Source organism: Thunnus albacares, chromosome 15 (assembly GCF_914725855.1).
Source record: "Thunnus albacares chromosome 15, fThuAlb1.1, whole genome shotgun sequence".
In the NCBI taxonomy this organism is placed as follows: Eukaryota; Metazoa; Chordata; class Actinopteri; order Scombriformes; family Scombridae; genus Thunnus; species Thunnus albacares.
Window position 1 is genome coordinate 30,180,039 of NC_058120.1, and position 23,924 is coordinate 30,203,962.

The 23,924-nt window shown below is 40.7% G+C and overlaps 1 protein-coding gene across 1 annotated transcript; it reads left to right on the plus strand.

Moving 5' to 3' along the window:
• LOC122998729 (NLR family CARD domain-containing protein 3-like) lies at positions 1–23,005 on the plus strand. The gene is made up of 14 exons (XM_044375699.1): positions 1–98; positions 827–937; positions 1,071–1,149; positions 1,341–1,569; positions 1,809–3,600; positions 3,706–3,879; positions 10,925–11,098; positions 11,739–11,912; positions 13,984–14,157; positions 14,686–14,732; positions 15,433–15,931; positions 21,884–21,985; positions 22,074–22,233; positions 22,913–23,005. Exons 1-13 carry the CDS (start codon positions 34–36, stop codon positions 22,159–22,161), a joined length of 3,708 nt encoding a protein of 1,235 aa, XP_044231634.1. The 5' UTR covers positions 1–33; the 3' UTR covers positions 22,162–22,233; positions 22,913–23,005.
• Positions 23,006–23,924: the final 919 nt, after the last annotated feature.

Sequence of the window (23,924 nt, forward strand, 5' to 3'; positions counted from 1 at the left end):
AGAGCAGATGCTCCTGAACCCAGTTTTGTGTCCATGAAGAGTGACCACTCTATGCGTCCTCCTATTAAGTTTAAAGGTGGACAATCTGCTGATGGAAGGTAAGAAATCAAAACTAGTTGGTACATCAGCTGTTTCGGCTGAATAAACCTCCAGTAAACCCAGGTGCAGACACCACAGACAGGTTAAATGGAAAGGCCTTTAATGCTCAAAAACCAACAGACAGGATTACAGGTCATAATGGGAAGGCAGTCTGAATCAGGTGAAACCAGCAGGAACAGATAACAAAAGGAACAGGAACAGGATCAGAATCTAGTTGACTAGAACAAAAGTTTCCAATGAAGCAACTTTGACAAACTCGCAGGGAATGAATGACTGAGACCGGTATATGTACTGAGGAGCTGATGAGGGAATGGGAATTACAAAGTGGCAACAGGTGAGAAGGTGGGTGTGGAACTGAAAGCAGTTGTAGGTAGAACTGCTCTGGAGGAGGACAGATGCTCAGGGCAGAGACTTTGAGGCCTGAGGTGTCAACAAAGCCACGTAGAAGGGCGTCCAAGAGGCAGGAGGTAAGGGTGGCCGACGGCTCGGGAACTTGCTGTATGTCTGTGGAGACACTGGGCAGCAGAGACTTTGAGGAGCTGGGCAGCGGAGAAGTCAGGATCTTGGCTGTCCTCAGCTCATAGTTTAAGGGTTTAGGCTGCTTTTCCTCCACTAGGCCAAATATCTCTCTCTTCAGTTTGATTCTGACATTTCAACTGGCAGTCAGTCTGTATTTGTTTGGTGTTAACTATGTAAATGTTTTTTGTCACTGTTTTGTTTGTATCAGGATGCAGCAGCACAGAGTGGACTCTCCTGAACACAGCTGTGTGTCAATGAAGAGTGACGGATCTATGTGGCATCCTATTGAGTTTAATATTGGACAATCTACTGATGGAAGGTAAGAATCTGACATCCAGTAATCAGAGCAGCATTTACAGGAGTTCATTTTGTCATCATGACAGAACATCTTTAATAAGCTGTGTGCAGTTCTGAATCATTAAAGGTCCTTAAATGTGATGTTTTGTCCACAGAGTTCAGCAGCAGAGCTCAGAGGTTCCCAGTGATCAGTCTGCACAGCAGCATCAAACACACCTGGACTCCATATTTATGGTGTGTACATGTACAAACACACCTTCTACTATTAACTCCATCAACCAAAGATGAAATACTAAAGTACCATTCAGGTCCTAACAGTGTCCATGCTGCTCTGTTTAAACCAGCAGGCCTTCAGACTGACAGATGAATCACATGTTGTGCTCTACCAGTTTAAATGAAATGTTCAGTTTATCTTCCTGTTCCAGCTGCTGGAGGAGAACATCATCACTTTTGTGAAAAACGAGCTTAAGAGAGTCCAGAGCATTCTGAGTCCAGATTGCCCAGAATGCTTAGAGAGTCAGAGTGAGGATGAGGAGGTGTTGGACGCTGAAGAGGAAGAACAGAGGAGGAGCAGCAGAGAGGCATTTCAGAAGATCACACTGCACTTCCTGAGGAAAATGAAGCAGGAGGAGCTGGCTGATTGTCTGCTGAGCAGTAAGAGGCTTTTAACAGATTTAACATGATGGAGGCAACATGGGAGAGGTTTACATTTCAAACTCTGATGTAAATATGCTGCACACATCTGCATCAGATTAGAGGCTGTTTGTCCTCCACTGATGAGCTGAATAAAACTGATGGGGGAGGAAAAACTATACAGACACATTTACATGTTCAGATTTCTAGACTTTCTGTGGAATAAACTCACTGATTTCATTTGTTATTTGTTCATTCAGGAACTGCTGTGTGTCAACGTAAACTCAAGTCTAACCTGAAAAAGAAGTTCCAGTGTGTGTTTGAGGGGATCGCTAAAGCAGGAAACCCAACCCTTCTGAATCAGATCTACACAGAGCTCTACATCACAGAGGGAGGGACTGCAGAGGTCAATGATGAACATGAGGTCAGACAGATTGAAACAGCATCCTGGAAACCAAACAGACCAGAAACAACAATTAGACAAGAAGACATTTTTAAAGCCTCACCTGGAAGAGATGAACTAATCAGAACAGTGATGACAAAGGGAGTGGCTGGCATTGGGAAAACAGTCTTAACACAAAAGTTCAGTCTGGACTGGGCTGAAGACAAAGCCAACCAGGACATACAGTTCACATTTCCATTCACTTTCAGAGAGCTGAATGTGCTGAAAGAGAAAAAGTACAGCTTAGTGGAACTTCTTCATCACTTCTTTACTGAAACCAAAGAAGCAGGAATCTGCAGGTTTGAAGAGTTCCAGGTTGTGTTCATCTTTGACGGCCTGGATGAGTGTCGACTTCCTCTGGACTTCCACAACAATGAGATCCTGACTGATGTTACAAAGTCCACCTCAGTGGATGTGCTGCTGACAAACCTCATCAGGGGGAAACTGCTTCCCTCTGCTCGTCTCTGGATAACCACACGACCTGCAGCAGCCAATCAGATCCCTCTTCAGTGTGTCGACATGGTGACAGAGGTCAGAGGGTTCACTGATCCACAGAAAGAGGAGTACTTCAGGAAGAGATTCAGAGATGAGGAGCAGGCCAGCACAATCATCTGCCACATCAAGAAATCACGAAGCATCCACATCATGTGCCACATGCCAGTCTTCTGTTGGATCACTGCTACAGTTCTGGAGGATGTGTTGAAAAACAGAAAGGGAGGAGAGATGCCCAAGACCCTGACTGAGATGTATATCCACTTCCTGGTGGTTCAGTCCAAACTGAGCAACATCAAGTATGATGGAGGAGCTGAGACAGATCCACTCTGGAGTCCAGAGAGTAGGAAGATGATTGAGTCTCTGGGAAAACTGGCTTTTGAGCAGCTGCAGAAAGGAAACCTGATCTTCTATGAATCAGACCTGACAGAGTGTGGCATCGATATCACAGCAGCCTCAAAGTACTCAGGAGTGTTCACACAGATCTTTAAAGAGGAGAGAGGGCTGTACCAGGACAAGATGTTCTGCTTTGTCCATCTGAGCGTTCAGGAGTTTCTGGCTGCTCTTCATGTCCATCTGATATTCATCAACTCTGAAGTCAATCTGCTGTCGGAAGAACAAACAACATCCTGGCAGTCTGAAGTGTTCGGAGGCAAATCAACACATTTCTACCAGAGTGCTGTTGATGAGGCCTTACAGAGTCCAAATGGACACCTGGACTTGTTCCTCCGCTTCCTCCTGGGTCTTTCACTGCAGACCAATCAGACTCTCTTACGAGGTCTGCTGACACAGACAGGAAGTAGCTCGCAGACCAATCAGAAAACAGTTGAATACATCAAGAAAAAGATGAGTGAGAATCTGTCTACAGAGAGAAGCATCAATCTGTTCCACTGTCTGAATGAACTGAATGATTGTTCTCTAGTGGAGGAGATCCAACAGTACCTGAGATCAGGAAGTCTCTCTGCAGATAAACTGTGTCCTGCTCAGATGTCAGCTCTGGGCTTCATCTTACTGTCATCAGAAAAAGATCTGGAAGTGTTTGACCTGAAGAAATACTCTGCTTCAGAGAAGGCTCTTCTGAGTCTGTTGCCAGTGGTCAAAGCTTCCAACAAAGCTCTGTACATGCACACAGAACAATCCAGATTAATGTGATTTATTCTTTGCACAAGGAAGAAAACTAATGTTTATCATTTTTTTCTTTTATTCTGCTTATTCTTCTTCAGGCTGAGTGGCTGTAACCTCTCAGAGAGAAGCTGTGCAGCTCTGTCCTCGGTTCTCATCTCCCAGTCCTGTCGTCTGAGAGAGCTGGATATGAGTAACAACAACCTGCGGGATTCAGGAGTGGAGCTGTTGTCTGCTGGACTGGAGAGTTCAAACAGCATAGTGGAAACTCTGAGGTTAGTGTTCAAGGGCCCTATTTTAATGATCGAAAGTGCACGGTCTGAAGCGCATGGTGCAAGTGCATTTAGGGGGTAGGGTGTGTTTTCGGCGTAACATGCAATAAACCAATCAGAGTGTCATCTCCCATTCCCTTTAAAAGCCAGGTGCACCTGCACCTTGGCAGATTGCTATTATGATGATGCATTTGCCAAGTAAAAAGAAGGGACACTTCTCTGTAGAGGAAACAGATCTGCTCGTGCGCAAAGTGAATAACGAGTACACTGACCCCTGCTAATGGACCCTTCCATGGCCCCAGACCACCAGTTTAAGATCCTGTTCATTAATTTGTTCATTTGGTTTTTGAAAAGGTTTATTTTTTTAATCACAGCTTTGGTTTCTTTAAAATCATTTTGTTCAGTCATGGAGTAACAGGTCAAATCAGCACGGTTTTCATTGCTGAAAGTATGGAAATCTGATCACTGTACTCTCAAAAATGTTAAAGATATTTGTTAAATATTGTTCAAAAATTAATTAATTTTACTCATGTAAAGGATCATTAACACAGTTATCAGGACTTGATCAGCTCTCCAAGGTGCTGATCCTGCTGCTGGCAGCAGCTAGAAGCTATTTCCTTCTTTTGTTTAATCATTGTTTTCATCTAATTTTTTTTCCTCGTGTTCCCCATGTCCTCATGTATTGATGCAGCAGGAAAGTCGATCTGTGTCTGATCCTTTGTTGTCCATCTGTTTAAATACCTATGCGTATTGCCACGATTTGGTCAAATAATTTGACAATTTTAACTGCAATCAGTTAATTCTGAAAAATATTAGGATTTAGCATTATGACATGTATTTTTTTAATTATGTTGATGTACACAATAATAATCTTTCACATTGTAATCACTTTTTGCATGTTTGTGTACTGCTGCGGGTCCTGTGTGTGTAATAAGCAGAGTGTATGTTGTGCACCTGCCTATGTAGGCGCATATTACTTGACAATTCACCCTTAAAACAACTGCGCCATTGACTTCAGACCAGGTTTTTGTTAGTCGATAGCGCAATCACTCTCTGCTGTCTCAAGATAGCAATGCGCCAACAATGCACCTGACCACACCTCATTTTAAGACCAACACACCCATGGGCGCTCTGATGGGTGCAAGTGCATTTGCTATTGAAACAATGTGGGTGCTGGATGGGAAAATGACAACTGCATCTGTCTTAAACTAACAAAGACACTTGCATCGCACTTGGCGCCGCTTTGTGCCAGGCGTAAGATAGGGCCCCAAATGTTTGAAAATCAAGACCCTATTATAGTTCATTTACTTCATATATTCATTATGTGAAGTTCCTTCTTAAATAATTAAAAACTAAACAAGCAAAACTTTTGTCTAGCACTCCTACTCACACCTGTTGTCACATTATAACACATTTCATGTAAGAGCAATACTCAAGAAGTCACAACAGTCAGCTACCTGAGAATATTTACCACCGCTCTTTTTGAATCACTCTAATGTCTGATCATTTTTATCTCACTTGTTAATCACTTTGGATAAAAGCATCTGCCAAATGACAAAATGTAAAATGGACTGATGAAATTCTTCTTCAGGCTGAATGGAAGTAACCTCTCAGAGAGAAGCTGTGCTGCTCTGTCCTCAGTTCTCAGCTCCCAGTCCTGTAGTCTGAGAAAGCTGGATGTGAGTAACAATGATCTGCAGGATTCAGGAGTGGAGCTACTGTCTGCTGGGCTGCAGAGTTCAAACAGCATAGTGGAAACTCTGAGGTTAGTGTTGAAAATCAAGACGCTGTTATCTTTTATTTACTTCATATATTCATTATGTGATGTTCCTATCTTAAAAATTTTTAGTTGTAATACATGACAGCCACTAGATGTTGCACTATAGCACAAACATCTCAGACCAAAACAAACATGTTGTTTACTCAATGAAGTTGGGGAAAAAAGAAAGCCAAAAACTCAAAACTCAGCTCAAACTGTCAAACTAGGCAGTGCTTATCATATATGGATTAAGATTCTGTTACTGCATTGCCTATTTCTCACCTGAAATGATTTCAGATACATATTTTAGTGTACTATTCAGCTGTAATTTGAGTATGTTTGCCTTCTTGGAAACGGACATGGAGGACACGGAGGAACGCACATGCACTAACATGCATGCACAAATGCACAAACATGCATGAGTGGCTAGTGCGGCCACCAAAACAAAGAACAGAGAAGCTCGGATAACAACCCACACAGACAGAGTGACTTCATTCAATGATCAGGTTGCCATTACTCCACTACATCCTTACTTAGCAAATAGTTGTTTGATCACATCAACTGAGGCTCAAAGTCATTTATTGGACCTTTAAAAACTAAACAAACAAAGCTTCTGTCTAGCTTTCTTTCTCATCACACTTGTACCTGGTCAGTGTCATGTATTGTGATTTACGGCATCCTGCTGACACCTGTTATTCAGAATACCACATTACATGTAAGACTCACTAGAGGGCACACTTGGTGTGGAAGGTTGAGTAAATCTTCTATCGATGCACTGTCAAGTCTACCTCCATCTAATTATTGTTGTAACTTGTAGTATAGGTTGGAGAAATATTCAAGAAGACACAACAGTCAGCCAACAATCAGGCAATTCATGATTTCCTCAATCCTCAACAGTAATAAAAGAATACATGGATTACTTTAGTCTTGGTGATAGCTGGAAGCTTAAAAACTTAACTGCAAAAGACTATTCCTACTTTACCCCCCAACATCAATCATTTTCACGAATTGACTTTTCTTATCCAGTAATTCTATCATTCCAAATATACTAGACACCAAAATCAACCCATAATTAGCGAACATGCACCTGTAACACTCACCCTGACGATTGAATCATCTGTTAAATCCCACCCTACATGGCGCTTTAACACTTCACTACTTAAAGATCCTCATTTTGAGAGCTTAATCAGGGAAGAGTTGCCATCCTTTTTGGAAATGAATGACGCTAATTAGATGGAAAGTTATTTCATACTCCCCTCATAAGAAAAAACAAGAGCCAAAACTACAAAGTACCTTAGAAAGCAAAATAAAATAATTAACAGATAACTATGCAAACAACCTCACAGAGCACACCTGGAATGAATTACAAACCCTCAAATTTCAATTAAATAATATATTGACAAAAAAACAGAATTTGTCCTCCAACAGCTGAGATACAAGAACTATGGGCAAAATAATAAATCAAGCAAATTTATAGCAAATCTACTTCAGTGCAATAAAGAGAAATCACTCACAACAACTGTAAAGAATTAACAACAGTAGGGAATTTTACGCAACCTCCTCAAGCCATAAATGATACAACTATTTACTTCTTTCTAGATCATCTGCTATTATCACAAATATCCACAGATCAAGCAGACATTTTAGATGTTCCGTTAACACTTTTGGAACTACACAATGCCTAACAATAAAGCACCTGGACCAGATGGATTCCCTGTTGAATTCTTTAAACACTTCTGGCAGACGCTGAGCCCATTTCTCTTTAAGATGGTAGCGGAAATTCAAGACAAAGGTCAATTCCCTCCTCTAGATGAACACTGCTGCTATAAACATCTCATTAAAACAGGACAAGGACCCAACTCTTCTCTCTAGCTACCGCCCAATATCGTTAGTCAACACAGACATTAAAATGATTTTCTGGGTATCTGGTTAGAAACAATACTCCCATCCTTAATCCATAAAGACCAAACCGGCTTCATCAAGGTAAGATAAGGTCCTTACCTTATAAGGTCCTTACCTTATCTTACCTTGATTATCTTACAATTTTATTATTGGGATTAGGCTTTTTTAAAAGTGGTTTATTAACTGCGGTCTTTAGGACCCCTGAAAACACATCTGGTTGAAGGGAACTGTTTAGTATTTGTAAGAAATCTGGTGCTGTGCAGCTAAAAACATTTTTTTTAAAGTTTGTAGGCAGGGTGTCAAGACAGCAGAGAGTGGGTTTAAGGTGTCGGACAATTTCTGTCAATGTTGCGCCATCTAGTGGGTGAAAATGTGTTAAATTTACTGGGGTGGCTTTATGTTGAGGCACATGTAACATCTTGCCCAGGACAGAATTACATTTGCCAGATAGTAATGAATTGCATGTATTATTGCTCTTTTTATTAGTAATCTCTGAGAGAAAACAGTCTTGCTCCTTTTAGTTCTAGGTTATAGTTATGAAGTTTCTGTTTATAAATGTTAGAATGAATTTGATGTTTGGTTTTATGCCGCAGTTAAGTAGGGGGAAGGGACCAGAGATGTAGAGCCGCTTATGATGGGCCGAGAGGAAGTCAAGAAGTTTGCTGAGGTCAAGTTTCATTATTTATGAGGTCTGACTGGGAATGTCATTACAGCTGAAATGAAGGACAACATCACAGGTGAGTGGATGATCAGCTAGGATGCTGGGGATTTTCTCCATGATGTCAGTCACCTTAGCGCCAGGAAAACAGAAAGTTGCCGCCGATTTTCTCTTCACGTTTCTCACAATCGAGTCACCAATAATAAGCATGGTTGGAAGGAGAGTGGACGGTGGGGAAAACTTTACCTGTGACGGCAGCAAGGAAGGAGAAGGATGGACAGAGAGGGGGACAGGAGCTCTCCTCAGCACTGGTGTTAACTGCAGTGTGGAGCGGCAAGCCCTGATGCAGGAGCAGTGCTCAGGTTTGGCTAGTGGAGGGACCAGAGGTGACAGGGGGCTGTGGGACTGGGGCTACTCAACCAAAAGAGGTGGAAAGTGGTGCAAATCAAAGATGTCATATTTATTCTCCAGCTGGAAGTCAATGCTAGAAGGTGTGCGAGAGGAGCCTCTCCCTCTCCTGTTGCAAGCTCCGACCAGGGTCCAGGGCTCGTGATGAGATGGAGTAGAGCTGAACAGGACTTTAGGTCTAGCCCCGAGGTGGACCCAGGATTCATAGGGCTTGATGACCGAAGGAGAAGCAGAACCAACAGCAGTCAGTGTGTACTGGACCAAGAATAGTGTCCATATACTGTTCAGCCTCTTGGATTTTGTGCATTGTGGAGATTCATTCCTCCAGTTCCACAATCTTCTGAATGTGATGGGCACAGCTGACACAGTCTGGTGGAGCAGTTAGTGGAGCCATTGGTTCCTGGTTTCTTCATTACCATCTGGCAAACCAATTACAGTATCTTGTTAAATGGATCTAATCTAACCCAACTCTCACATTCTGATCTCTGATTTACCCTTCATTGGCTTGAACATCAAACATCACAATGGCTTCAAAACCCACTCATTTCCTCAACTCTGACATCCCAGTGGAAAACTTCACTTCAATACATGAGAGCAAAAAGGAATCACACATCTCCACCATATTTCAAGACAACTCATTTATCTCATTTAAAGACCTAATCTAGAGATACAGGGTCAGAGGGAGAAACTTTTTTCAATACCTGCAAAGTAAATCAGTCATTAAAAATAAAATCAAAATAATACGTAATCCACTTCAACCACTCCAACCAGCAGAATGAGATCATGAAATATTCTACATCCACTGAAATTCTTTTAAATCTATATAAATTAATCTCCAATATAGATAACAACATCCACTTGCCAACTGTTAAATGGGAAATAGATTTATCTCTCCCCTCTGAAGCCAACCTCTGGATGGTCTGCAGAAATTCATTTGAAATGACAAAGAATATAAATCTACAATTAATCCAGTATAAAATCCTCCATAGAACACATCACTCAAAGCAAAATGCATAAACTGGGTTTCACCAACACAGATAAATGTTCACAATATACACTAGGCACCACAGATGACTACCACCTCTCCTTATGGTTCTGTCCACCTGTATATCACTTTTGGTTTAAAGCAACACAGAAGCTCTCCTCAGTCTTGGGTTGCAGCATTCCCCTCTCTCCCTCATTATGCATACTTGATGATTTATCCTCAGTTGAACTTCCACCAAACACACAAAACCCACACTAGTTGCCCTAGCTATCACCAAGAAAGCCATCCCCACAAACTTTTCCATTTCTACCTTTTTACAAGCACAATAATATACACGCATCTTCACATTCAGACCATACACAGACATACAATTGAAAATTACATAGAACGTCCTCACTCAACATCCCACTCTGTTAACCTACATCTTCTCTTCTTGTTCTATTCTCATTATCTTCTCTATATCTCTTATTTCTAATTTCTTTATTTATTATCATTATTTACTCATTTATTTTATTAACTTGTTTCATACTCATGTATCTATCTTTTGTTTTGTATAATTCTGTTATGCTTTATTCATCCCGCCATCCTAACCATATCTGAATGACTGGGCCTTGGGGACTGGGGGGGCTTTGGCGCTTGTGGGACTGGAGTGGTTTGGGAGAGCTTGGAGTCAGAGGAACCCCGCTAACTCCCTCTCCAAATAGAAATATACTCCTCTGATCTGGTTAAACAGACCCTTCCTGTAGAAGTAGGGGCTGTTCTAAAGGGGATCTGACTTCCAACAGGCCAGCCACCTCCTACGGGCGTGGTCCAGTGGCAGCCTAAAGCAGGTGAGAGCAAAGAAAGCAAATAAGAGGAGACAGGGAAAATAGATAAATATTAAGAATTTAAAAAGGGATAAAACAAACAAAAAGAAAAAGAAAATTCTGCTAAAATTCTGCCCTGACCCAGCTGTCCTGACCCGGATCCACCCTGGTGTCTATTTGTCCTATTTTGTTTTCTTTCTCTTTCTTTCTTCCTTTGGTTAATACTTACCCTCCTTCCTTTTTTTGCTATTCCTCCGCTCTATATTCAAACAAACACACACATACATACACACAACACACATCTACATACATGCTTACTAAAATGAGAGAGCCTAAGCTAAACACGCTTTTTTTCTTTTTGCTTGCCTGTTATATTGTTGTTGTTATTATTTTTACTATTTTACTTGTTTTTGTTTTTTGTCTTTTGTTTCTGCTTGTTTGAGTTTAATTCTCCCTCTCATACTGTGTCATATGTGTGTCCATGTTGGACACCTGTGTTGCACAAAGAATTGATTGAAATTCTTATTCAGGCTGAGTGGCTGTAACCTCTCAAAGAGAAGCTGTGCAGCTCTGACCTCAGTTCTCAGCTCCCAGTCCTCTAGTCTGAGAAAGTTGGATCTGAGTAACAATGATCTGCAGGATTCAGGAGTGAAGCTACTTTCTGCTGGACTGGAGAGTCCACACTGCAGCCTGGAAACTCTCAGGTCAGTATTCAGCTGTCTATAAACCTTTACCCACCAAGCTTGCATTACTCTTTATATATTGGATCTGTGAATTGAGTTAATAAAATTCATCTTCAGGCTGAGTGGCTGTAACCTCTCAAAGAGATGCTGTGCAGCTCTGTCCTCAGTTCTCAGCTCCCGGTCCTCTAGTCTGAGAGAGCTGGATATGAGTAACAACAACCTGCATGATTCAGGAGTGGGGCTTCTGTCTGCTGGACTGGAGAGTCCAAACGGCATAGTGGAAACTCTCAGGTTAGTGTTCAAATGTTTGAAAATTATAACACTGTTATCTTTATTTACTTCATATATTCATTATGTGACTTGACTGCTTAAAATTCTTAATTCTTCAGGTTGAGTGGCTGTAACCTCTCAAAGACATGCCGTGCAGCTCTGTCCTCAGTTCTCAGCTCCCGGTCCTCTAGTCTGAGAGAGCTGGATATGGGTAACAACAACCTGCAGTTTTCAGGAGTGGAGCTTCTGTCTGCTGGATTGGAGAGTCCAAACAGCACAGTGGAAACTCTCAGGTTAGTCTTCAAATGTTTGAAAATTACGACCTGGTTATCTTTATTTACTTCATATATTCATTATGTGACTTGACTGCTTAAAATTCTTAATTCTTCAGGTTGAGTGGCTGTAACCTCTCAAAGAGATGCTGTGCAGCTCTGTCCTCAGTTCTCAGCTCCCAGTCCTCTAGTCTGAGAGAGCTGGATGTGAGTAACAACAACCTGCAGGATTCAGGAGTGAAGCTGTTGTCTGCTGGACTGAAGAGTTCAAACTGCAGACTGGAAAGTCTCAGGTCATTTAAATAACTATTATATTAAATAATATATATAGTATATTATTATATTATAGTAAATTAGTGCTTTTTATTAGTAAAATAGTTACTTCTAGGCTGGATGTTACTTCTATGCTGGATTATTGCAACTCATTATTATCAGGCTGCCCTAACAAGTCTCTAAAGACTCTCCAGCTGGTCCAGAATGCAGCTGCACGTGTACTGACTAAAACTAGAAAAAGAGATCACATTTCCCCCATCTTAGCTTCACTGCACTGGCTTCCAGTAAAATCAAGAATTGAATTTAAAATCCTTCTCTTCCCATACAAAGCCCTTAACAGTCAGGCACTAGTGTATCTTAAAGAGCTCACAGTACCCTATTACCCCACTAGAGCACTGCGCTCCCAGAATGCAGGCTTACTGGTGGTTCCTACAGTCGCCAAAAGTAGAATGGGAGGCGGAGCCCTCAGCTATCAGGCTCCTCTCTTGTGGAACCATCTTCCAGATTTGGTCTGGGGGGCAGACACCCTCTCTACATTTAAGAGTAGGCTTAAAACTTTCCTTTTTGATAAAGCTTACAGTTATGGCCAACCAAGCTCGCCTTGGACCAGCCCTTAGTTATGCTGCTATAGGGCTAGATTGCCGGGGGACTTCTCATGATGCACTGAGCTCCTCTTCTCTTCTCCATCTGTATGTATTCTTTTACCGTTAATGCATGTCACTAACTTGACTTCTTCCCCAGAGTTCTTTGTGTTTCCTCATCCGCAGGAAACCCCATAAACCATGCTGACATGTTGAGGTCCTTCTTCTGTCCTTCACCAGCTGTTCCTGCTGTTGTTGCTGTTTGTTGCTGCTAGTCATGTATCTATGACCCCCCCACCCCCCCCACCCCTTCCCTCATCAGGAAAAAAGCTGATTACTAGCCCAACTTATGGGTCCTCTCCTATAGTACTGCAAAAGTTACCTATGACAGTTCCAGCTCTGAAACCAAAAAAAGCTAACTTGGTCCAGCCAATGCAACCAGTAAACAGCATGGAGGGAGTGAGAGTTTTCACCAGAGAGCTATTTTTTAACGCAAAATGCACATCCTCCTCACAGAAAATCACATCAACACAAGCTGTGTATGCATTTCAGCAGAATAAAGGGGCATTACAACCACGCTTCCTATTCCACAAATAAATTGTGAGGGAAATTATTGCGTTACAGCAGTATAGTCAACTATAGTCAAGAAAAAAATGACAATAACATATGACCACAAATAACAAAAACTCTCCTCCCAAATAAATTGTAACATACACAACAGTGGCAGCATCAGCCAGAATAATAATATTAGTTGGCACTGTGGCTGCTATTTGATTTTAAAAACTTACCCTTTGCTGCCCACATTAATTAAAGTTACTTGAAAACGAAACCCTGGAGTTGCCAAAATAAAAAACGTAAGTTTCCCCCCAGTACTTAAAAAATTATTTGACATGCCTCCCCTGTTTTGCACCACCCCCCTCCCTCTCATAAATAATGAACAGTCCCTAACAGAAAATATAAATACAGAATTACTGTCATGTCCTTTACATGCAGGTGAACATACACCTGCATGTACACCAGCTGCTCAGGAAATGTTGTACATGATTTCCTTTATATTTAACAGTTTTTTTGTAAAATACTACAAATTAATTTTTTAAACATTGAATGAAATGAAATCAGAAATATGATGGAGACGCTAAGTTGGCTAATGAAATTACTGCAATCACACAGTGATCATCACTGGAATGAAAAATATGAACTAACATAAAATATCAGTAAATTTCTATTAAATCTTCTGACTATCTTTATGCTGTTGAACAATATTTAACACATTTATTCTGCCCAAGTAAAAACAGAATGGCATCAGATTAAACCCTGAGCTTCAGCAATAGCAGCCTCCAGCAGGAACATGCGCTTTCTCTCCTGCTACTAACATAACATGACACCAACAAACAGCAGGGGGTGCCAAGTGGAACGTACACAACATACATAAAGGTCTAAGGGGCAAAATACTGTTTATTGAGTTGAGGATCTTTTTAAACTCATTAGAGCAACTGTTGTGTGTGTTCAGCCTGTCAGGATGTCTGATCACAGAGGAAGGCTGTGCTTCTCTGGCCTCAGCTCTGAGCTCCAACCCCTCCCATCTGAAAGAGCTGGATGTGAGCTTCAATCATCCAGGAGACTCAGGAGAGAAGCTGCTGTCTGTTGGACTGGAGGATCCACACTGTAGATTGGACAGTCTCTGGTATGGACAGGTGGTCAATCTAAGCTATGGACAGACAGGTGGACACTCTCAGGTATAGACAGGTGGTCAATCTCAGGTATGGACAAGTAGACACTCAGGTATGGGCAGGTTGACACTCTCAGGTATGGACAGACAGACAGACAACAGACACTCTGGGCCTTTCTCAATACCAAGTATGCCAATTTCGGACTTGTGTACTCACTGTTTCGGACCTTGCAAGTTTGATTCAGTAGTACAAACTTCTGAGGATAGGAGGAAGCAGTATGATCATTCTGCAGTTGGAACTGCAGCATACTTGCTGTCAGCTCCTGATGCATCCCCAATAAAAGGGGTGGAGCAAGAACACATATAGGTGTTTAGACTGTACTTGACTAGATACAGACTTTGAATTAGAACAAGAACACAAGTACAGACAAGAACACAGATTGAGAAACATCTTCTGACTAACTGAGGGACTCTGGTTGATGTTTAATCGTGGATATAAGTGAAAGTGTATGAAGGTGATTGTGACTTTTTCTCTTCCTCAAGGTTGGACCATGGTGGACTGCAGAGACTGAAACCTGGTGTGTGGAAGTGTGAGTGTGTTTTCAGTTTGATTCATGAGAACTTTGAAAAAAACTGGATGAAATATGTAAAAGAAGTGGAAAAAAAGTTCAAAATGATGGAAAATCTGTTTTGGCAGAAATGGTCATGGCCTAAACTGACATTTATCTTGAACCAATGAATCCATAAAACAGTTCAAAGTTCAGAGAGAAATGTTAAATGGCCACATGGTGGTGCTACCTGCTCCAAAATGTCACTCATGTCTCTCCTGAAGATAAAGTTCATTCATTCATACTGACTGCAGCTGTTTGGAGCATTTGGACAAAAATCTGTTTGAAACAACAGTTTGAGATGAAAACAACAGATTTGATGTGCAAAGACCTTCACTTTACATCAAACTTCACTGATAAAAACATGAATATTACTGACATCTTCACTATCATGTTGACTGTTAGTGTTCTAACTCAACTGTTGAGTTTACATTTAGACAAACATCAGAGGTAGCTGGAATGAAGTTTAAGTTTGAATTTGGCCAAAAAATCTCATCAAAAGCTTGTATCTCCAAAGCTTTCAGTCATATCTCATGGCCTTCCTCAGTGGATGGAGTGTCTCAGTTGTCATGGAGATGGTTTAAATTTGAATGGTGTAATTTCAGTGAATGTCAGTAAAGTTGTTAATAAATCAACAGATGATAAACAGTCCAGCTGTATTGTGTGTTATTCTCTCCATCAGATGCCTGTGAACTGGAACTGGACACAAACACAACAAACAGATTACTCAAACTGTCTGACAACAACAGGAAGGTGACATGGGTGTCCCTGGATCAGTCATATCCTGATCATCCAGACAGATTTGACTGCAGGCCTCAGCTGCTGTGTAGAAATGATCTGACTGGTCGCTGTTACTGGGAGGTTGAGTGGAGAGGAAGAGTTGATATATCAGTGACTTATAGAGGAATCAGCAGGAAAGGACGCAGTGACGACTGTGTGTTTGGATGGAATAATCAGTCCTGGAGTCTGAACTGCTCTAATGATGGTCATTACTCTGTCCGTCACAATAAGACAGTAACAGCCATCTCCTCCTCCTTCTCTGTCTTTAACAGAGTAGCAGTGTATGTGGACTGCCCTGCTGGCACTCTGTCCTTCTACAGAGTCTCCTCTGACACACTGATCCACCTCCACACCTTCAACACCACATTCACTGAACCTCTGTATGCTGGCTTTGCAGTCTGGCCTGGTTGGTTTGGTTCCTCTGTGTCTGTGCGTCTGAGAGACTCTCCCTCCTACAGAATCTCTGCTGACTGAAGATCATCTGCTGGAATCAAACATCAGACACACTCTGCACTGTGAAGCAGATCTGTCTCAGACTCAAACACTCAATTATTTTTCCTTCTACATGATTCATTGATTTCTCTCAGTTGACTCTGCTGTTGTTACTGTCGGGATCCAATGAGCAGCTTGCAGCTCTATTCATGTTTTAATAGAATAACATCTGTCCAGCTGTGGAAGCCCAAGGTGTTTTTGTGGTTGTCACTTGTATTTTATCACATCATCATCAATAAAAACTATTCATGTCATTATTTTTGAAAGCATCCTCACTTTACTGACACAATGGATAATATAACAAGCTTTTAAAATACAACACATTGTTAAAGATGAAACCAGTGTTTTCCAACCTTTTTGGCTTTTGACGTCTTACAATAAGCAGTGTGTAGTCAGGGTCACATTTCAGATTCTCTATGAGTTGTTAACAGCTCCACCAAAGAGACGTTTCCCCTCACATGGTTTCAAATAAATAACTGTTTGAGGCTCAAAGAGGTAAAATTCTCCAAGATTTCACAAAAACTCAAAGATTAAAGAAAAGTTGTGAAAATGAATCCAGATTTATGAATCAGAACTTTGTTTTTTCTCCTTTCTTACCTGATCGATCATCTCAGGACCTCTGACCTCTGATTTATCTGGTGACCTTCAAAAAGTTCAAACTGGCTCCACCTGCAGCAGCTGCAGCAATAACATGCTGCTAATGCACCGACTCATCAGTATTAATAATGTTCTTTGTTACATTGATTTATTATATCAGTCATAGACCCATTTTCTGCAAAAACACTTTTACTGCAATACTTTAACTACATCAAGCTCATAATACCTATGTACTTTTACTGTAGTAAAGTATCTGAGTACTTCTTCCACCACTGATAGTAGTACTAATATGACGCCACCAGCAGCCGCCGCAGTTCATCCTCCAGCCTGCAGGGGGAGATCTGCTGACGTTAAACACTCCATGAGCGGATCTCCGCGCATGCGCACCGGATGTAAACAAAGCAGCATGGCAGCGTGAAGTGAAGTGTTACACAAACAGCTGAGACTTTATTGATTATTGATCATTTCTGAAGATCGAACCTGTCAAATCTGTGATGACGGAAAAATAATATGGAGGCTGTGAAGAAACGTCTGGCTGAGTTTTCACTGGAGGCTCACGGTGAGAGAAGTACTAATACTAGAGTACTAATACTACAGTACTACTGATATTACACTACTAATACTACAGTACTAATACTACAGTACTACTGACACTACATTACTAATACTACAGTACTAATACTACAGTGCTACTGAAATTACAGTACTACTGATACTACAGTACTGATATTACAGTACTAATACTACAGTACCACTGATACTACAGTACTAATACTATGGTACTACTGATACTACAGCACTAATACTATAGTACTAATACTACAGTACTACTGAATGATTCAGCAGAATGATTCTCTTGCATTCAGACAAACCTGCAGGGACATAAAAAGACGTTTTAAAGCCAAACTGACAGAAACAGAGTAGAACTGCAGCCATTAATCAATTAATCAATTAGTTACCAACAAAATGAATCACCAACTATTCTGATTATCCATTCATCGGTTGGAGTCATTTTTCAAATAAAAAAAGTCCAAATTCTTGGGAAACATTGATCCACATTTTTCACCATTTTCTGACATTTTATGAACTAAACAACTAATCGATTGATCCAGAAAATAATCAGCAGATTAATAGATAATGATTAAAAATATTGTGTAACTTTGATGTAATTCATCAGTAAATATAAAGATATTTCTCTTATAGAATCATTATTAAACATATTTATTCAGACGTGTGTTTGTTAGTTTTTGGTTGTTTTAGCAGATTAATAATAGATTTTTATAATCAATAATAAGGTTCAGACTCTGATCAGCTGATCTTTCACACATCCAGGAACAAAAAGCTCAAATAAACTGTGAAGCTTCTTGTTTCACCTCTTTATTGATTGATTGATTTATCTGAAGTCATGTGATCAATATTTTTATGTGATCTACAGCTGCAGCTAACAATCGTTTTCATTATTGATCATTTCTTATTGTCTCAGTGTAGAACCGGTTTAATACAGAAAACAGTCAGTTATTGATCAGTGAAACTGAAATTCATCAGCAGGTCTTTAGAGCTGCAACTATTGATTACTTTCATTATCAATTCATCTGCTGATTATTTTCTCCATTAATCGATTAGTTGTTTGGTTCATAAAATGTGGATCAATGTTTCCTAAAGATGACGTCATCTAAGGATCTTCAGTTTACTGTCACAGAGACTAAAAACACCAGAAAATATTCACATTTAACGAGCTGCAATCAGAGAAACGATGAATGGATTATCAGAATAGTTGGTGATTCATTTAATAATTGATAACTGATCAATTAATTGATTAATTTCTACAGCTGTCATGTTGACTTATGTTGATCTAACATCAGTCTGATTCTGTAACTGATTTATTTAAACTCGTTAATAAAGTATCCTGCTGCTCCTGATCACTGATTGATCACTGATTACCTTTCAGATCTGTATCTGAACCAATCAGTGCCTTACCTGGAGGAGCCACCTGACCCGCTGCAGTTCTACCGCGACTGGATTGGTCCAAACAAACCTTGTATCATCCGCAACGCCTTCAACCATTGGCCGGCTCTGACCAGGTGGACGCCGGCGTACCTGAGGTCAGGAAACCCCGCCCACCATCACCTGCACTGATCCGATCTTCTTCTGTGGTGATGTCATCGGTTTCCTGTTCTCCTCTGTCTCTCCAGGGAGAAGGTGGGGTCAAAGGTCATCAGCGTGGCGGTGACTCCCAACGGCTACGCTGACGCCGTGAACGGAGATCGCTTCGTGATGCCGGAGGAGCGGCAGATGAGTTTCTCCTCGGTGCTCGACGTCATAGAAGGAAAGGTGAGCGGGAGGCCGGACACGTGATCCTCCTCCAATCACAAACAGGTTTCTCTTCTTCTGCCTTCAGCTGGATGTTTGAGCTTCTCTGTGTTTGTTTTCACATCATCTGCTGAAGGAAGAAAGTTTCTCTGAGCTCAGTCAGCAGCAGGATGTGTGACATCACAGCTAGTTTGGAGCCAATCGTGGTTCAATATGCGACTTACACACAAACACTGAGATGAACTTTACAGTGAAGGAGGAACATCTGGTGTCCAGCAGGAAAACTTTTTACAGATTCACAGATTCTGCACTTGTAATGAGGGAGCATTTAAAAAAAAACGTTTCAGACATAAATAATTATTCAGAGCAGATTGTTTTTATATGTATCAAAACATTTAGATCCACGAGTCACTGATGGAGGAAACACTGGAATCTTTTAGTCAAGTAAAACTACAACAACAGAAAAATTCTGTTCTTCAAGTAGCTGTAATCAATATTTTAATAATACTAATATATGAGATGACAGTGTGTAATGTGAGACGCATCACTCGTATAAATATATATGAAAAATATTGATTATAAAGACGTCACAGTTGTTAAAGTCTGAACATTAGAACTTCTGAATAAAACACAGACTGAAACTGAGACTGGAGATATTGTGATCAAAATCAGAACTTTGTGATCAATAAGATGATCAATCTGTTTGATGATTCCCGGTGCTTCAGTCAGGAAGTTAAACGTGACGGTTTGATACGGAGCTGTGAGTGTAAATCTGCAGCAGCTGTCAGATACACGTAGAAGATAAAACACATGAAGAAGAAGAAGCTGCTGGACTGAAGGACGCCACTGTAACAACTGATTCTACACACAAACCAAAGGATTTTTATATCTTTAAATCTTCAGATTGTATTTATTTTTACAGCATGTGTGAGATACTTTTATATTTCAAAGCTGTGTGAGTGTGTAAAGTTTCCTGAGCTGATCATCATGTGGAGTCCCGTCAGGTGGAGAAGCGCGGCGTGTTCTACGTGCAGAAGCAGTGCTCCAACCTGCTGGATGAGCTGCCGGAGCTGACGGACGATGTGGAGCCGCATGTTCCCTGGATGAGCGCGGCGCTCGGTGAGTTCACACTGAGCACGCTCAGACCGGAGGCGGGTCACAGTGGGGTCAACGGGGTCGCTGATACATGTAGAACTGAAACCATTAATCACTTCATTATCACATCTGTCTTGAAGCAAAGATGCCAAAATCCATACGTTCAGTTTCTGCAGGTTCAGACTCTTTAATACCAGCAGGGAAAAAATGGCCGACAGTTATTTATTAAGTAGATGAATTAATTGACTTTTATATCTATACTTCTTTATAGAACAGCATTAGTATAGACGCGTAGAGTATTTTCAAGTAAAGACCAAAAACAAAAACCTGCTCCAGATGTTTTCTTCATTCTGCAGTCATGATGTTGGAATACAGGCAGTCCCACAAATATAAAATATATAAAATATGTAAATATGAAGAGAAATATGAGCTCTTGTCAAACAGACAACATAAATCTTCTCTGACTGTCTCCTCAGTCAGTCAGAAACACAAACTGTTGCAGCTTCACTAAAGCTGTGAAACTGTTCTGGTCTGATGTGAAAGACACATCGAGCTGCTTTCATGACTTCTGTCCAACGCTACAGAGAATACAGACAGGCTCAGGCTACTTCCTGGATAGTTCATATGTTTATCACCTGACCCATGGAAAACTTGAACATGATTCTTACATCGTAATCAGATAAAATACATCATTTAATAAAAACCTCTGCATGGATCTGAGGCAGGAAATAGTCGTATCCCAGCTGGGGTTGAAGGTCTTCCTGTTCGGTCCGTCCAGGTCGTTCATCATGTCTTTACGCTGCAGAAGAAACATCTCAGATTGTCTCACAGTGCTGCTTTAATGTTATTAATAATCAGCTGTACACTCTCCGGTTCCTTTTGACTAATAGTCTTGTTATCTGTCTTTTTACAACAATTGTTTTCAATGTCATTTAACCTGCAGATTATTTTCTTGTCAAAAATGAGAAAGTAGAGAAAACTGCACGTCATGATTCCCTAAAGTGCAACTTAACATCTTCAAATGTCTCGTTTTGTCCGACCGACAGCAGTCGGCTTTTCCAGCTCAGTTTCACTCTTTTCAGTAATCACACTAAATGTGTTGGATTCTGTTCACCATCAACTGATTCATGTTTAAGAAACTATTGTTTTCTCTTTATGATCATATCTGATCTGTTATTCTTCTTTTAGGAAAGTTACCAGATGCAGTGAACTTTTGGCTCGGAGAGGCGAGAGCCGTCACATCCAGTAAGATCTGACAACACATCACATCAGTCAGATATTCTGTTTAATATGTAGAAACATTATGTTTAATATGGAGAAACATTATGTTTAATATGTAGAAACAATATGTTTAATATGTAGAAACATTATGTTTAATATGTAGAAACAATATGTTTAATATGTAGAAACAATATGTTTAATATGTAGAAACATTATGTTTAATATGTAGAAACATTATGTTTAATATGTAGAAACAATATGTTTAATATGTAGAAACATTATGTTTAATATGTAGAAACATTATGTTTAATATGTAGAAACAATATGTTTAATATGTAGAAACATTATGTTTAATATGGAGAAACATTATGTTTAATATGTAGAAACAATATGTTTAATATGTAGAAACAATATGTTTAATATGTATATTCAGTGTGTTTAATATGAACATTTTATATTGTATGTTTTGTGTTTCAGTGCACAAAGATCACTATGAGAATCTTTACTGTGTGATTTCTGGAGAGAAAAACTTCATCCTGCTGCCGCCCACAGACCGACCTTTCATCCCCTACGGTAACCATAGCAACCACCCTCCATCCACTGCAGTGACCATAGTAACCACTCTGCAATCTCTACAGTAACCATGGTAACACTCTGTCTCAGGTGTGTATCAGCCGGCTGTTTACCGTCAGCAGGACGACGGTGAGTTCGAGGTCGTGGATCAGAGCAACTCTGAGAAGGTGCGTTCAGGTGTCTGTTAATCTCAGCGCTCTCTGCTTTGTTTAAAACACTCCAGTTCACCCTCCCTGAACCCCCTCCCCCCCTCAGGTCCCCTGGATCCCTCTGGACCCTCTGGACCCGGACCTGCAGCGGTACCCGTCGTACCGGCGAGCTCGACCGGTCCGCTGCAGCGTGAAGGCCGGAGAGATGCTGTTCCTGCCATCACTCTGGTTCCACCACGTGCAGCAGTCGCACGGCTGCATTGCAGGTAAAAACACTGCAGCTGTACCAGGTACCCACACCTGAACTACACCTGAACTACACCTGAACTACACCTGAACTACACCTTAACTGCACCTGAACCACTACTTAACTGCACCTGAACTACACCTGAACCACACCTGAACCACACCTGAACTACACCTTAACTGCACCTGAACTACACCTGAACTACACCTGAACTACACCTGAACTACACCTGAACCACACCTTAACTGCACCTGAACCACTACTTAACTGCACCTGAACTACACCTGAACCACACCTGAACCACACCTGAACTACACCTGAACAACACCTGAACCACACCTTAACTGCACCTGAACCACACCTGAACCACACCTGAACTACACCTGACCCACTACATGCAGCTCTGCCTAGATGTCAGGTGACAGCAGACGGCAGCACTAAACCAGGATGAGTCATTTCAACCACAGAAGAAGACAAAAAGCAAATAATAATAATAATATTGATAATAATAATCATAATCATAAGCTGTAATCATATTTTGAAACACCTGAATACATATTTGTGAAATGTGCAGCAGGTCATTTCAAAAACCTGATGTTCAGTTTTTGTTTTCACAAACTCAGAAGTTGAGTGTGTTCAGTCAGCTGTTGTGTTTTAATAAATATCAACGTTTTCTGTATGTTTGTTTGTTGCTGCAGTGAATTTCTGGTACGACATGGAGTACGACATCAAGTACAACTACTTCCAGCTGCTGGAGACGCTGTCTGAGGTCACCGGGGCGACGTGACATCACAGCAGCTGCATGATGTCATAGTGACAGTGTGACAGGTTTAGTGTTTGTGTGTGATGTTGATGTGATGTTTGACCGCAACTGACCAATAAAGTTTGGTTTAATGAAACATCATCTTTCAGTCTTGTGTAATGTGACACCTGGTGGACAGGTGTGTAGTAAAGATTTTGATTTTGGGATTCATGGAGGGAGTAATGACTCACTTCTCATCCTGTTACATCATCAGTGATGTCATCCTGTAACTACAAACATCTTCAAGCTTTCAGCCTGTTCAGACTTTTAAACATTTGAAAGAGGCACATGTGAACTGAACATTAGAGCTGCAATGACTTGATTCATTTTTTAAGAAAAAAAAGTCCAAATTCTGTGATTGCAGCTTGTTAAATGTGAATATTTTCTGGTTTCTTTAGTCTCTCTGACAGTAAACTGAAGATCTTTGTGTTGTGGACAAAAACAAGACATTTGAGGACGTCGTCTTGGACCAAACAACTAACTGATTAATTGAGAAAAGAATTGACAGATTAAATGAGAATGAAAATACGTTCTGGCCTGTCGATCGGGGAAATTGAGAATGTGATCTGTTTTTAGACTAAACGATTAATTGAGAAAATCAGTTGGTTGCAGCTCCATCCTCATCTGACAAAGATAAACATGTTATTTTCCAGATGGAGGACAGAAACAGTCTTCGTTTAGTTCAAAAATGCATTTAAAAGTCTGTGTGAAGCTTCTATTCAGCTTCATCAGTCTGAGTTAGTCATATCAAGTGGATATCTGACACATTTACAGTCTTTTTAGCATCAAATTCCCTCTTTGTGTTTCCTCGGACAGTGTTTCCCTGTTGAGCTGCAGGTGGAAGTATAGTAACAAAAAGAGGAACTTTGGCACTAAAAAGACTGTAACGTTGAAAGATATCTACTTGA

Excerpts from the sequence above, each read along its gene's own strand:
- LOC122998729 (XM_044375699.1), top strand. The coding sequence starts at position 34 with ATGAAGAGTGACCACTCTATGCGTCCTCCTATTAAGTTTAAAGGTGGA. Across the intron at positions 1,570-1,808 it reads GGCTGATTGTCTGCTGAGCA|GAACTGCTGTGTGTCAACGT; the intron begins GTAAGAGGCTTT and ends TTGTTCATTCAG. Across the intron at positions 3,601-3,705 it reads AAAGCTTCCAACAAAGCTCT|GCTGAGTGGCTGTAACCTCT; the intron begins GTACATGCACAC and ends ATTCTTCTTCAG.